At 40.8% G+C, this 16,220-nt stretch overlaps 1 protein-coding gene across 1 annotated transcript in view; it reads right to left on the bottom strand.

Annotated features, from left to right (window-relative positions):
• Positions 1-16,220, bottom strand: part of LOC129754799 (mucin-2) — a 30,756-nt gene that overhangs the window by 3,980 nt on the left and 10,556 nt on the right. Inside the window, exons 6-8 of the mRNA XM_055751042.1 lie at positions 10,356-10,524; positions 6,137-10,285; positions 2,723-5,717 (exon numbers count right to left, since the gene is read on the bottom strand). Coding sequence (XP_055607017.1) covers positions 2,723-5,717; positions 6,137-10,285; positions 10,356-10,524 — 7,313 coding nt within the window. The remainder of the gene's footprint in view (positions 1-2,722; positions 5,718-6,136; positions 10,286-10,355; positions 10,525-16,220) is intronic.

Raw genomic sequence — 16,220 nt, 5'->3', positions numbered from 1 at the left:
CGACGGTAAAGAGCGCCGACTTCACTTGTTGAAAGCACACTAGGCGATGAAGCGACTGTCCGAGCACTATCGCAGGTCGCATCTATTAAATGCAAGGACTTGGATGAGTTTACCACTGCAGAGGAGCTCGAGAAAGCACTCTCCTGCATACCTGGTATGTGCAACGAATCAGTAGCTACGAAACTGAGAAAGGCATATGGTGGAATGCAGATTGTGACGATTCGTCTCTCGCCAACAGCGGCCAACATTCTACTGAGGGCAGGGAGTGTAAGAGTTGGGTGGTCAGTGAGGCACTTTAGAACCGCACCCAGGATACCGAAACAAATGCAACGCTGCTTTAATTGCTGAGACTTTGGTCACCAATCCCGAAACTGCAACGGACCTGACCGGTCACGATGTTGCCGAAGATGTGGTGAAGAAGGACACTTCGCTAGAGTTTGCAAAAATTAACCGAAATGCATGCTGTGCAAGCAGGCGGATGACAACGCTCACGAAACTGGTGGCTTGGACTGCCAGGTATACAAAAAGGCAAAGGCAAGCCAGTAAAATTGGATGTAATCCAGCTAAACCTCAACCATAGCGAGGTCGCACAGCTTCTGCTGGATCAAATGGTAGGCGAAAGGAAGTGCGATGTGGCGCTTTTATCAGAACCATACAGAATTGCGTCTGGAAACGGTAATTGGACAGCGGACAGGTCTGGCTTAGCTGATGTATACGCCACGGGACGTTTTCCTATTCTGGAGATAGTGGTAGATTCTCGGGACGGATTTGTGATTGCTAAAATCAACGGCATCTTCTTTTGCAGCTGCTACGCTCCACCAAGATGGACGATCGGGGAGTTCAACACACTGCTGGATGAACTCACTCAATAACTGACAGGAAGTGCCCCTGTAGTGATAACACGAGACTTCAACGCTTGGGCGGTTAATTGGGGTAGTAGGTGCAACAGTCCTAGGGGCCACAGTCTGCTAGAGTCCTTCGCGAGACTGGAGGTTGAGCTTTGCAACACTAGCACCTATCGCAAGCATGGAATACCAGACAGAACGTCAGTGATAGATATCACCTTTGCGAGCCCGTCATTAAAAACTGACATGAATTGGAGAGTGTGTGACGACTATACGCACAGCGATCACCAGGCGAAACGTTATAGCGTAGGAGACCGAAATCCGGTGGCAGTAAGGCTACTGCCAGTCCATGAGCGGAGATGGAAGACCAAAGTTTTCGATAAGGAAGTGTGCACTGAAGCTATTAATATGCAGGAAACATCGCAGGTCCATAATGCTGAGCAGCTGACGAAAATGATGGTAGCGGTGTGCGACATGACCATGCCCAGAAAGAATACACCGAAGTGGTGGCAACGACCAGCTTACTGGTGGACCTCAGAAATAGCTGAGCTTCGTACTAGCTGTCTAAAAGCCAGGCGACGAGCTCAACGGACGAGAAACGAAGCCGACAGAGAAACGAGAAGTGCCGTTTACCGAGCAGGCAGGGTGGCACTTAGGCGAGCTTTAAAAGCAAGCAAAGAAAACTGCTACAGAGCGTTATGCTAGAGCGTAGATGATAACCCATGGGGCCAAGCCTATAGAGTTGTGCTGGCGATATTCGGTGGCCCAAGGTCGCGGACCGAAAAGTGTCCTGAAAAACTGAGGGAGATCGTTGCACATCTTTTCCCGCAGCATGGCCCGACGCAGTGGCCACTTACCCCATACGACGCGGGTGCCCACGACATCGAGCCAGTAACGAACGAAGAACTTGTGGCTATCGCTAAGAAACTTGCGGTGAATAAGGCCCCTGGTCCGGACGGAATCCCAAATGCAGTGCTGAAGGTGGCGGTACAGACCATTCCGGATACCTTCAGAGTGGTGCTACAAAAGTGTCTCGACGAGGGATCTTTTCCCAATTCGTGGAAAAAGGCGAAGTTGGTGCTACTACCGAAACCTGGGAAACCCCCAGGGCATCCATCATCATATAGACCCCTTTGTCTGCTGGACACCTTTGGTAAGCTACTGGAGAGGATAATATTAAACAGACTTATTATATCAACACAGAAGGCGAAAGTGGACTGTCGGACAGATAGTTCGGTTTTCAGAAAGGGAGATCTACGGTGGACGCCATCCGAATGGTGACAGGTAAGCAAAGCGCGCATATAAAAAGAAGCGGACAGGTGTTCATCACTGCGCCATTGTGACGATCGACGTTAAGAGTGCCTTCAACAATGCCAGCTGGGAAGCGATTGCCAAAGCGCTACACAGGATGCGTGTTCTATACCCTCTGCAGAATAATAGGAAGCTTCTCCGAAAATCGAATCCTGACGTACGAAACCGAAACTGGGTTACGATCTACTGCAACAGCGGGTGTTCCACAGGGTTCATATTCGGACCTGTGCTTTGGAATGCCATGTATAATGAGGTGTTAACGCTGAAACTACCAGCAGGCGTGCAGATAGTCGGATTTGCTGACGATATCGTGCTCATGATCACCGGCGAAACAATCGAGGAGGTAGAAGAGGGAGGGCACAAGACATCTTCGAAACAGTAGCTGAAATACCTTGGAGTAATTTTTTGTGCGCATGTCAAATACCGAAAAAAAAACCGAGACGTACACGTTGTTTCAATAGATGTAAATTATCTTTGAAATTTGGATAAAATAAGAACCGACCTTCAATTTAATTCTAGTGATACTTTTCAAAACATACAGGAATCTGTAATAAGGATGGCAATACCTTGGGTTTTTGAAGATTTGTGCTCCACGAGCGCTTTTGCCTGTTTTGTGGCAGGCTTGATGTTGGAGTCGACGTTCTGGTGCACAATTACATTCACTGTGATATTTTTGTCTTTGCGTCCACGTGTGTTTTTGATAATATCGCCCACAATTGCTGGTGAACAAATTTCTTTAACAGCAATATGATCGTTGAAAGCTACTTTTCTCCGGTTACTAGTTTGAGGCAAGAGTACATCGTTATCTAACACTTCGGAGGTGATTGTGGATGCACTGGTTGAGCAGACAGATTCCACAGCATGTGGAACCGTCGTTATTTTTTGGCTAGACTTAGCTTTAACGTACTTCGGTTCAGGCGATGCTCCGGCGAGTTCCTCTTCGGACAGTGTTTTTATATTCCTACGAGATGCCCGAGAAGGCATTTCCCGCTTTGTGACGGACGCTTGTTGTGAGGGAGCCATTTTAACTTTTTGTTTTTCAGTATTAGCTTGTGCTTTTGGGTCCATAATGAACAGATATTCAGTACTGCTTACTGGTTTGACTTCTACTGATTTTACATGGTCCGGTGTTTTATCATCCGGATCGTTTCGAGTGTAAAGTCTTCGCTTCATAACTGGAGTAGACATAACCGGTTGAACAATTTCAGCTTGCAATGGTGTTGACTTCAAAGTTAAACTATTTGACGTGTTGTACTCCAAAGGATCATCTTCGATTATTTGAATTTCGTGCTCAAGGCTAGTGACCCTTTCAGTAATATGCTTCAATAAACTTTGACACATAGAATCACTCGGATGTGATTCGGAGCTTATTTCATTTGAAATAGGTTCTCTTATCTCCTCAATATTTACGGTCAGCTTGGGTGATTTAGCAGCAGACGGCGTTTGAAGTAATTCTGAAATTCTCACATCGGAAAGAGTTGTAGGCACTGTATTTTTATTTCCAACGGGGGTGTTGAATAAGCCGGCAATATCAACATTTGGTGTCGTAGGCTGAACGTTTGTCCGCCTTATAGCGCTTGGTTCTCTGCTTCCTGCATCTGCAACCAACGGCGTTTTGAACAGTTCTGCGCAATTTATGTCTGGCGTTGATTGATTTTTAAGATCTTCGGTTTGATTCGACACAGATGAAATATTTTTATTTTGTCTTGTAGTTCTGCCACTTCGCGCAGGTGTTTTAAAAAGATTTTTGATATTGATATCTGGTGTACCAAGCTTTGAGGATTCGAGCGCCACCATCTTTTTATCGTGATCATTTTTAAGAATAGTATTTGTTCTTTTAGTTGTGTTTTGCAGCGTTGGAGTTTGGAATAGATTTTTGATATTAACATCAGGAGTTTCAGGGTTCGCGGATTCAGGTTGATGGCAAGATTCATTAATATTTTGATTTTCAGTAGCTGTGAAACTTTGCGCGGGAGTTTTAAACAAATTCGCAACATCAATATCCGGGGTGTCATATTCAACATTTTGACTTCTTCTTGTAGCTCTGATACTTCGTGAGGGTGTTTTGAAAAGATTGGCGACATTTATTACAGGTGTTCCATGCTTTATGGTGGCTTCAATATATTGATTTGGTTTTGTAGTTTCGTCATTTTGTGCAGGTGTTTCAATCCGATTTTTAACTTTGTTAGGGAAGTCATACTTAGACGATTCGAGCGAAGACCTGTCACCAGGTGAAACATGTTTTGAGGATTCAAGCACTTTTAAGTCTTGTTGGTAAGAATTTTCAATATTTGATCTTTGACTTGAAGCTTTGATACTTCTTATTGGTGTTTTGAACAAGTGAGCTACACTAATATCCGAAGTTTCATGTTTCGAGGAGTCAAGCGTCATTATTTTTCGATTACCAGATTCTCCAGTGTTTTGATTTTGTATTGTAGATCTTGTACCACGCGCAGGTGTTTTAAATAGATTGGCAATATTAACGTCAGATTCGTGTTCAAAAGACTCGAGTGCATCTAAATTTTGATTGCTACAATCTTCATTATTTTTATTTTTTCTTGTTGATCTGCCATTTTGCACAGGAGTTTTGAAAAGATTTGGTATACTCATATCAGGTGTACCAGGTTTAGAAGATTTCAGCGATTCTCGTTTTTCTTCACAAGAATCGTAAACATTATCAATGCATTTTAAGTGCGAATCCATAAAAGGTGATCTAGGTTTTTGCATAACAGGCGTATCAAATAGTCCAGTTAAACTAACATCCAGCTTCTTTAAGCTAGATTTTGTGATAAATTCAGGTGTACTTTGACAAGTTTGATATTCAACGTTTACAGGCTTATTCGTTTTGCACAATTCACCTGAAATATTTATACTTATGGAGTCATCGATTACGGACAACGCTTCCACAACAGAACGGGATTGACGCCTTGAAGTCTTCAAGTTCCTATCCACTTCCGGTGTAACATTTTTTTCTGAATTTGCCATTTCCACTAATTGTTTTTCAACCACGTTGCTAGAGTTGTCTGGCATTGCCGCATTTAGCGACTTAATTTGCTCTTGTGAATCAAATGTATTGATCGATTCATTCATATTCATCGCACCACCATCAACTGAATTTCCAGTTGGAGGATCAATTTGTATCGAGGGTGAAGCAGTATCCAAATGTGATAAGTGATTGTCTTGAGCCGATGTTTGAGAACGATTTGTTAGACTGGCATTGTGTGTATCTTCTTGTGAAATTGGTGATTTTGTTGAATTTTTGGGCTTATTATCTGTTAAACACCAAGTAGATCGCCGTGCTGGAGTGTCAAAAATAGTTCCAATTGTTATCTCGGGCGACTCTGAAGTCGTGGTTTCTATTAGCTTAGCTGGAGTCGTCAGGCGTGGCTCTGTATCGAGAGTTTCTGTGACACATGTGTTTGCATAAGAAGAAATTGAAAGTATTTTGTCCTCTAGCACGGTGGTGGATACATCCAAAAGACTCGATTGTTTACCAGAATTTTCAAAAAGTTTAATTTTTGTTTCAACTGATCGATCTGTGGGCTGCACAGCTGGATGTGACTGAAAATAATATAAAAATTTAGTTATACGTTAGGAAGATATTTTAATGGAAATACTACATGCTACCATATCGAACCGAACCTTTTTTTTAAGAGGATTTTCATCCTGCAATGCATTGAAATCTTATGTTGAGGGCAAGGAAAACTTTAATTTTATATTTAGTAAATATCGAAACTGGTGCCTAATCTCTTAACCTTCGGTGCCTAATCTCTTGGCGCTACTCTCCCAAATAAACGTACTTTAATAAAACAGTTCGGTCTGACATGGCTTGCATATTCATGTTTGAGAAAAGGCTGTTTAGTAACATTGCAATCAAGGATGTTTCAGTTATTGTACATAAATATTGATAACAGTCCGGTTTTTCTTGAATAAATATTTTTTAACAATTATTTCAGAAACACTATGTACTTGATACTTACAACGCTAGTCTCCGAAATGCATCCCACACTGACATCATTTGTTCCAAATGCTAAGCATATATCGCCAGTCAAATTCTGGACCATTTGTGTTTCTACAACTTTCATTGAACTTTGCGAAACAGAATCGTTTATGGTAGATTCAAATGAAGCTGTAGCGTTAAGTTTTGGAACTGGCGTTTCCGTAAGATGGTTTAGGTCCAGTGATTCGTTTGCCGATGTTTCTGAAATTATTGATCTTGAGTTTTTGGTGTTTTGAACCGTCGGAGAATTCTTCAAAGTTGCATAACATTCAATGATAGACTCTTCATCTCTAGAAGGGGTTGTTGAAACCATAGATTTATGTGGAGAAGCCTGCACAGAAGTGTTGATAATACATGAAATGTTGGCCACTGATCGACTTAGACGTGTAATACGTTTAGGCGTTTTGGTATCTGGAGTTTGATTTTTTGGCGTTTTGGTTTGACAGTTTTCCAATATTACGAATGATTCAGAGGCCGTTGTATCGGGCGTAACATTAGATTTAGTCATATAACCAGCAGGTGTTTTAAAAAGATGCGACGTGCCAATTGTTTCATTCACCATCTGAGAAATGGGGGTAACAGGCGTTGTCAGAGCCGATCTACGAGTAAAAATAGACCTCGAAAGCTTCTGGTCAGGTGTTTGAAATAGTCTTGTTTTTCTGAAATCCGATACTGTTTTATTTCCAGATTTTATAGGCCCATTCTGTGGAAGAATCTGCTTTTCAATTGATTCTCGATTCGATTTCGAAGTATTATCAGGACTTAGAACTGTTTCATTGGTTTGTTGTAAATATAATCCTTCAGCTCCGCTTAACCTTGAAGATAAAATAACAGCTTCTTTTTCACTTGTGTCAAAAGATTCACTAACAGTTGATGAATCAATAACATGGCTTCGAGTGCTCGTGTTTTTGGTAGGCTCATTCATCATTTCTTGAATTTTTATGCTTGATAAGTCCTGAAGTTCAGAATTATTTTTCTCTGTTGTGCTAGTGCTGCTAATTTGCGTGTTCGATAACTGCTCAGTTATCGGTTCCTGATCATCCTGATCACCTGTAACCATCACGGGAGATTTACAATCAACGGATGTTCTTGTTCTTATGGAGCTTAGATTTCTTGGGCTGCATTCGATTCCTCCAGATATCCGACCAACGTTGTCTTGCTTTATTCCTATTGCATCTTCAATCGGCGTAACAAAGGATTTATTTTCAGGCGCCTTGTCACAAGGAATCTTAGAATCTTCCAAGGCGGTCTCCATGCTGTTCACAGGTGTTGTTGCCGACTGAAGTACATTTTTATAACTAGCCTGCGATATCGACTGAAGTTTCGCTGATGAATTCATATTTTCCGCAACTGACATATTGGTGCTTCTATCAGAGACGTTTAAAGTTTCGATAACGCTGACGTCAGAATCATTCAATGCAGTTCGATGACTCCTTAAACTGCGGGATGACATATCGTCCTTCATAGTACTGTTCATATTCAATGAATTAGATTCCAAATTATGAAGATCAAATTCAGGGAAAATATTCGAACTTCCAGTTTTTCCCCATTCTTCTACAACTCCTGTGCTTTGTTCATGTATGTCTGCCGTAAAAGTGCGAATTTTTGAGCCTTCTGATTGCTCGGGCGATTCAATATAATCTCTAGGAAGCTTTTTTCGCTCAATTGTAGAGATAATATTACTGCCTTTTATCGGCCCCACCGATATTGATCTACGTTTATGTGAGCTGCTATTAAGTGTTGTAAGAAGCTGGTCAATATCAGTTGTGGAATTAATAGTATTATTAGTAGACAATTTTACTTCAACCAGTTCTTGATGATTAGTCAGTTTCATACTGCGCGATATTGATCCTCTTGTTTGCTTGGAAGAGCTGCTAGGAGTTTCAAGACTCTGTTTCAAGCCAGCTGTAGAATTCATAGTTTTATTACTGAACAGTTCTTCAGCCGGTTCCTGATTCATCGATGCTGTAGTGCGCAATACCTTTGCTTGCTTGTGCGAGTCTGCAGGGCTTCTAAGGTTTTCAATGCCGCCAGTTGAAGAATTTATAATAATATTACTTGACAATTCTTCTCTAATCGATTCTTGATCAGTCATGAGAATTACGGTGCGCGATATTGATCGCTTGGGAGAGTCTCTTTGAGTTTCAAGAACCGCTCTCATACCAGTTGTAGAATTCATAGTTCTGTCACTAGCAGATTCTACTTCAACCAGTTCCTGATCAGTTATCGATTCTACAGTACACGGTATTGATCCTCTTGTTCGCTTGGGCGAGTCTGTAGGAGTTCTGAGAAGCTCTCTCATGCCAGTTGTAGAATTCATAGAGCTATCACTAGAAAATTCCACTTTAACCGGTTCCCGAACGTTTATCGATCCTGAAGCGCGCAAAATTGATGCTCTTGTTCGCTTGAACGAGTCTGTAGGAGTTCTCATAAGTTCTCTCATGCCAGTTGTAGAATTCATAGTTCTGTCACTAGGGAACTCTAATGTAACAGATTCCTGATCGTTTGTCAATCCTAAAGTGCGCGATATTGATCCTCTTGTATGCTTATAAACATCTGTAGGAGTGTTGAGAAGCTCTTTTAAGCCAGTTGTAGAATTCATAGTTCTGTCACTAAAAATTTCCTCTTCTACCGATTCTTCAACAGCTATCGATTCTACCGTGCTCGCTATGGAGTCTCTGGTTCGCTTGAACGGGTCTGTAGGAGTTCTCAGAAGTTCTCTCAAGCCAGTTGTAGAATTCATAGTGCTGTCACTAGGGAACTCTAATTTAACAGATTCCTGATCGTTTGTTAATCCTAAAGTGCGCGATATTGATCCTCTTGTATGCTTATGAACATCTGTAGTTGTTGTAGAATTCATAGTTCTGTCACTAAAAATTTCCTCTTCTACCGATTCTTCATCAGCTATCGATTCTACCGTGCTCGCTATGGAGTCTCTGGTTCGCTTGAACGAGTCTGTAGGAGTTTTCAGAAGTTCTCTCATACCAGTTGTAGAATTCATAGTGCTGTTACTAGGGAACTCTAAATTAACAGATTCCTGATCGTTTGTCAATCCTAAAGTGCGCATTATTGATCCTCTTATATGCTTAGGAACATCTGTAGGAGTGTTGAGAAGCTCTTTTATGCAAGTTGTAGAGTTCATAGTACTGTTACTAGAATTTTCCTCTTCTATCGATTTTTGATCAGTTATCGATTCTACAGTGCCCGCTATTGAGCCTCTTGTTCGCTTGGGCGAGTCTGTAGGAGTTCTTAGCAGTTCCATCATGCCAGTTGTAGAACCAATAGTGCTGTCTCTAGTAAACTCTAGTTTAATAGATTTCTGGTCGTTTATCGATCCCGAAGTGCGCGATATTGATCCTCTTGTTCGCTTAGGCGAGTCTGTAGGAGTACTGAGGAGGTCTTTTATGCCAGTTGTGGAATCCAAAGTGCTATCGTTCGTTAATTCTTCTACTGTTTGCTGTTTTTTAGAAGAAACTGGAGTTTTATGGCATGCATTTGAAATATCGACCGCCGATTGTTCTAGATAGAGATTTGCGGCATTGACGACAGCTCTCGCTAGTAATCCTTTCTTTCTAGAGGGTGTTTTCAACGGAATTTTTATACTTATGTCAAGCGAAGCAGCGGGAATGCTTTGTTGGCTATTATTATCCGCTTGAATAGATTCATTACCAGAAGTTGAGTTATGACTGGTGATGCCTGGTGTTTTAGTTTTATCTTTCAGATGGCTGTTAGAGACGTTCAATTCATCGTTGATGCTTTCTTTCGTTGTATTACCATGGTTCGAACTTGTTATTTCGATAGATTTCGGTGTTTGTTTGGATGCTACCGGGGTACTGCTAGGTACTAATGATATAGACCTGCGCGATCGGCCTTGGGAGTATCGTTCTTTTTTTGATATATCGAAAATGTTCAAAAGCATCGATTCTTCAACCGTTGTGTTTTGCTCCAGTTTGCTGAAGTTTAGCTCGTTGGGAATACTCTCAGTTGAAATTTCTGTACGTGGTTCTTTTTCCGGATACTCTTGCTTTTTCATCAATGTTGATGAAATACTGCTGTCAGGTTGGCGCAAAGATCCAATAGAATTCGATTTATCTTCGTTTATTTCGTTATCCAAAGTTACATCGGGGGTCTAGGTAAAGTCGAAATTGTTATAATTATTTTTTTTTTGTATAGGTAATGAATGTAATTTAATTTTTTACCGCTATATCTGCATAATCACAGGATTTTAACGAGTTGTCTGATGTACCAAGCGCATCATTTATATCATCAGTACACAAAGATACTGCTTCGCCTTTTGTTTTAATCAAATGCGCATTGTTTGATGTATTTGATTTCCGTACACTTCGCCTGGGAGTTGAAAAAGATTCACTGAAACAATAAAAAAGGTTATAAAGTTAAGTTGGTTGCCATCCGTCTCGCATAGACATTTTTTTCGAAAATCTCCCGCCATCCCGCTTTTTCAACAATTTCAAAACAAAAAATAAGTTTATCTGAATTCGATTTTGGCAACATTCAATTTTGGCAACATCCGAACAAAAACCGTTCGTTTTTGGCAACATCCAAATTTCCATTCCTTGCAATCGATCTTCTGGTTGGTGAAGTCCGAAATAATCGACCAACACTTCGAACGACCACTTGATTTGGGAATTGAAGCAGCTTGTGCGGTATCATATACACAGCAAATTTTTTTTTGCTGGAAACCAGCAAAATTTTGCTGGTTTTTGTCCCGCTGACTTTCCAGCAAAATTTCCAGCAATTTCAATTGCTGGAAAAAACAGCAAACGTTAATGCTGGTTTCCAGCAATTCAAATTGCTGGAAAATCAGCAATCCAGATTGCTGGAAACCAGCTGTTTCTTTCAACACAACCGGCAGTATTTAGTATGAAATTTATATTTCAATTCAAAATTACAGTTTAATATTGGCTGTGCATATAATAAGCAATAAAAACAATTATTTTCTCCCATTTTCAATAAGGGATTTATTTATTTAAAAAAAAACTTTTTTTTTACAATTTTCTAAAACCGGCTCTGGGGTGGCCGCTTTGTGTCGCAGTGTTGATCATCCGCCACCTGTAAAAATAGTTTTGATTAGTATCTTCTATGGAATATCTACCTGTACAATAAAAACTTACCCTTGACTTGATGCCTGGTTGCTAGAATATAGAAAAAAATAAAATAATTATATTAATTTAATCTAAATTCGTAAAATAGAATCTCGCCTTACTTCAGCGTACGAAACAAAAACAAACTCCAAATTGACAACTCGATTGCTGATTTTCCAGCAAACTAGATCAATTGCTGGAAAGTCCAGCAATTTGAAAACCGATTGCTGATTTTTCAGCAAAAATGACAAGCACATAACCGAATGCTGGAAAATCCAGCAGTTTGAAAATCGATTGCTGGTTTCCAGCAAAAATTTGGATTGCTGAACGTTTCCAGCAATTTTTTTTGCTGGAAATCGAGGCAAAAATTTACAGTGTATATACCGCGGTATTATATATGATATACCTATATCATATATATTAGACTGCTCCAAATTTGTATGGTAAATTCAAAACCTGTAAAATGTTATGCGCTGCAGGCTAAAATTGATCATAGACCTAGTGCAAGATCTTATGCCAAATTTGGGCCAGATTGGATCACGGGAAGGGGTCGCTCAACGAGCCTGAAGTTTTTTAACGTTATAATTTAAAACTTGGTTCATTTATGTGTTTTATGAACCAATTCGGATAAACATGTAAAAGATTAAATAAATGAAAATAATATTAACCTACAAGAGAAAAACTCAGTGCAAGTTAAGCCCCGTGCACCAACAGTGTAAGTCGACCTGAATACCCGCTGCTGTCAAAAGGAAGAAAATCACGCAATACGAGAACGATTTCAAGAAAACAACAACAACCACACAGCGACACGTTTCCGCTTGGCTCGTTCTTCTTCTGCGGGCCGTCGCACACGCAGGTGGCGTGTTTTTTCGTGTGCCGTAAAAAGGTGTCGGTTTTTGTGTTTTAATCGGGCGAATTGAGCCGTACGATCCGCGAAGTAAGTTTATTCGCGAAAATAACGAGTTCTCGTCGGGAAGTTTCCCGTTTGTTGCGCTCGACGGCCAGAAAAAGGAATTGGTGGAACGTTCGAGTCCCTGCACGCGCTAGCTGGTACGATCGCTTGAGGCAAAAATTGCTTCACCGTGGTTTCCGTGTGAGACCTTCATACCAGATTCTTGAGAGCTGGTTAAGTGCAGTAGATCGGTGAGTCTAAAATCAAAAATCGGATCGGAAAAGAAAACGGAACAAATTCCCACTTTTCTTCAGAATCTCCAACCGCACGGGAATAGAAGACGGTCCCGAAAAAGAAGAAATCAGGAGAGCGAAAAAGAACGCTGCGAAAGTCGGTGAATCAGACGCAAAACAAAAATCGTTTCGTGAAAACAAACGATAACTAATTTCACTCGTTTACACCAACCAGATACGCCAACCACGAGACAAACGAGAAGTGCTCGAAAGAAGAAAACCAAAAAAGAGCCCCGAACAGGAACCGGACCGGCAAGCCGAACGGTGACGGAATCCGGGAGCAGAGCCCGCAAGCTGATAAGGAATCGTCGTGGCAGATCCCGCTCAGGAAGGCGACACGAATTGGAATCGCGCATGGAGCAGCGTTCGCATCCAGTTTCAAGGAGCAAAATCCTCGTCATCATTCCGCAATCGAAATGTGGGAGTCAGCCGGCTCTGTTCAGAGCCATCCACGCGCGTTTGCCATTGGTTGGTCTGTCGATGACCATTTGCGAAGAGGAAAATGAGCGTTTTCGCTACACTTTTGATGCCGTGCCAGAGAGGCCTGGAGGCCATAATGTAAGTGCCCGATCTTTATTCTCAACATTGTAGATGTTCGGCGGGAGGAATTTCCTGCTCGTATGTTTGAGCAAAGTGGCAATGGCCAACATAAAAGCAAATTGATTTAATCTAAATTACATGTTAAATTTTATTTCGGAAACAGTTCCGATTTCTCTTTGGCTGAATTGATTGAGCTAGCCGGAGCAAAGAGGAAGAAGAAACTTCAATCTTCTTTTCCTTTAAGCCAATCATTTTTTTCTTACATTGGCGCCCAACTTGGGACCCGAACCCACGACCCTGAGATTAAGAGTCTCATGCTCTACCGACTGAGCTAGCCGGGCCAAAAGAAAAAGGAAGAAGAAAAACTTTCTTTTTTCCTTCAAGCCAAACCTATTTTTTCTTCTTACAGTTTGTATGGGATTTTGAGACATTTTGTTCGGGAGAACCACGCCGTTAGTCTTTTTCTTCGCCGCGTGTTATTGCTCTGATTGAGTTTCATCGAAAAGTTTGTTTTTGTCAGTGATATGTCGGTGGATGGAAATCCACCGCGGCGCTCCTAGACGGATCCCCCTGGTAGGAACAAAAAAAACGATGCTCTCCTGGATGGACCTTGACGGTTTACACGGTGATGTCCAGTTTCTGGTGATGAAATCAACAACCAAAGATAAATTGAAGTCCGACCATCAACCAAGCCGTTGGTCGAACCGAAGGTGTTAATCCAACCGAAGGCGGAGCCAGTTACCTGCTGAAGGTCCGCAGCCAGGAACAAGCCACCAAACTAACCCGCATCAACCAACTCATCGAAGGAACCACCGTCTCCATCATCTCCCATCTAAAGGTGCATTTACAGTTCTTTCGAACGTGAAAATGAAAAAACTTATATTCTTCAAAAACTCGACTATGCTGCATTTCATGGCTGCGAAACTACGTGGAATAGATGCGGAATGGTTGAACGATTATTTTTGAACTGATTTCCTTGTTCAAAGCCCTTTAATATTAATTTTATTTCAATTCCCCCGATTTTCACTGCGGAATATTTTTTCCGCGTTCACTGACATTCCGCTCGAAGTGTAAACGCACTGAGCGAACGTGAAAACGGAAAACGAACAAGAGTGGTGAATATAAATTCCGCGTTCATTTTCACGTCCGAATGGCAATGTGCATTCTGAAAAAAATTTCACCGATGACGGAAAAATTTTTGCTTCATAAAAATTTAGTTTTTTAATTTGTAAGCACATTTGAAGGCAATTAAAGGCTTAAAATACTACGTTTGAAATGAAACGCATACTATTTTTTTTTTAACTTTAAAACCCGCTTGGGCATCATTTAATTGTACCTGTTGGAAGAGTTTCTCGACGAATAAATGTACCTGTTGGAAGAGCTTCTCAACGAATAAATGTAAATGAAGATCATCGAATGGCCAGATTCCATTAAAATAAAAAAATAGATTCCGCTTTGTTCAAATGTGTGTTTCAGAAAAGGTATGGAAATAATTATAAAAATTTATGAAATCATTCAAAAATAATGTGTTTTAAGGAAAACTGAAAAGCAGAAAAATTAACAAACAAAAGAGTACTGATGCATTTTAATTAAATAAAAACCTTTTCAATTGTTTCACTAATTAAAAGTAATTTTGAAATTATTGTTTGTCAATTTTTAATCAAGAACAAAAAATGGCTATCAGTTATATTCATAACGTCCTTTCAATAAGTTTTTCAAAAAAAAAAGGAATCGCTAAAGCTCGTTACTCCTTGATCGATAAATACTTTTTGGGAGTACTTTAAATTCATAAAATTTAATTTAAATTCATTGTATTCAAAGATAAGAACTTTGGAATTATTTGATTAAATCAATCGTTTTCAAAGCTGAATATGTTTTGAAGAAGAACAATATGTTTTTTTTTTGAGAAATTTGAATTTAAATTTGAGCATTGGTTCGACAAGTATCGATCAAAACATTGGTTGAATGATCAGTCTTTTTCCGATCGAAACCAATTTCTACCCGCAGTTGAACAAACCTCTTACTAATTTTAAAGATTTGACCGATTTGACATTTCACTGCGGAATATTTTTTCACTGTGGTGAGTTCACGTTCACGTTCGAGTTCGAGTTCACAAGAACTGTAAACCGGGCTTAACTCTGAACACCACTCAATGTGTTGTTTCCTGCAGAGAAGTTCCCGGCATGTCCGACAAGGATCTCGTCGAGGAGCTGGCAGATCAGGGTATTACCCGAGTCTACCGCTTCCTGAAAAAAGTCGATGGAAAAGAAGAGCCAACCAACACTATGGTTTTCGCCATTAAAGACCGTCCCTCCAACCCACGTTTTCTTCGATTACGTCCGAGTTCCCACAAGGACGTACTATTCACGCCCAATGATGTGTCACAAATGTGGCAAATTTGGACACACTAAACGGCGATGCCAACAAGTCGAAGTCTGCCTGGTTTGTGGTGAACCTGGACCACACCCAAAATGCCCCAAGACTCCGAAGTGCCTAAACTGCGGAGGACCACAAACTGCTCCTGCCCTAAACAACAGAAAGAACAAGCAATTGTTCGAATCCTTGTCGACTTGAGAATTTCCCAAGGAGCCGCCACCAAGGAGTACCAGTCCCGTTGCGCTGCGTCCAGAAATGCCAGCTCAGTCCATCTCCGTCTGGAAACCGCCAAAATTACCACACTCAGGGATGAAAAAGACCGCCGAATCAAACAGCTAGAGCACCAAGTACCAAACCACCAAGTACCAATGTACCAAGTGACCAACATCGAGAGAGGTCCAGATCAACGATGAAAACCGGAAATGATACGTTGGATTCCGATGCCACCATTACATCTGAAACCAGCTCCGCTCCAAACATGCCCAAACGGAACAGAAACCGCGGATCTTAAAAGACCGTAGCCCAACAATATCGATAGACCTGAAAAATAATAAAACCTCTCCCACCCAATAGACCCAAATCCCCCTGCAACAGGAAATCATGCTCTCCTTTTGAAAATGATAGTGCTGCCATCTACGAAACGTAGAAAAAGTGTGGTTTATTTAAAAAAATCAAAGTTTTTGAATTCCAACCTGTTTTTTTCTTATTATATATTAACCCAGAACGTTTGTTTTATCATTTCACGTCTTGTTAATGAAGAAATTAAGCAATTTGATAATGTTTTATAGCTGCAAAGCAGAATGCCTTCGTGCAAGAGAAAAATCTCTTCAAAAACCTTTTAAAACCTGTTGGAACACTAGA

The sequence above is a fragment of the Uranotaenia lowii genome, chromosome 3 (genome assembly GCF_029784155.1).
Source record: "Uranotaenia lowii strain MFRU-FL chromosome 3, ASM2978415v1, whole genome shotgun sequence".
Lineage (NCBI taxonomy): Eukaryota > Metazoa > Arthropoda > Insecta > Diptera > Culicidae > Uranotaenia > Uranotaenia lowii.
This window is presented reverse-complemented; position numbering and strand designations above follow the sequence as displayed.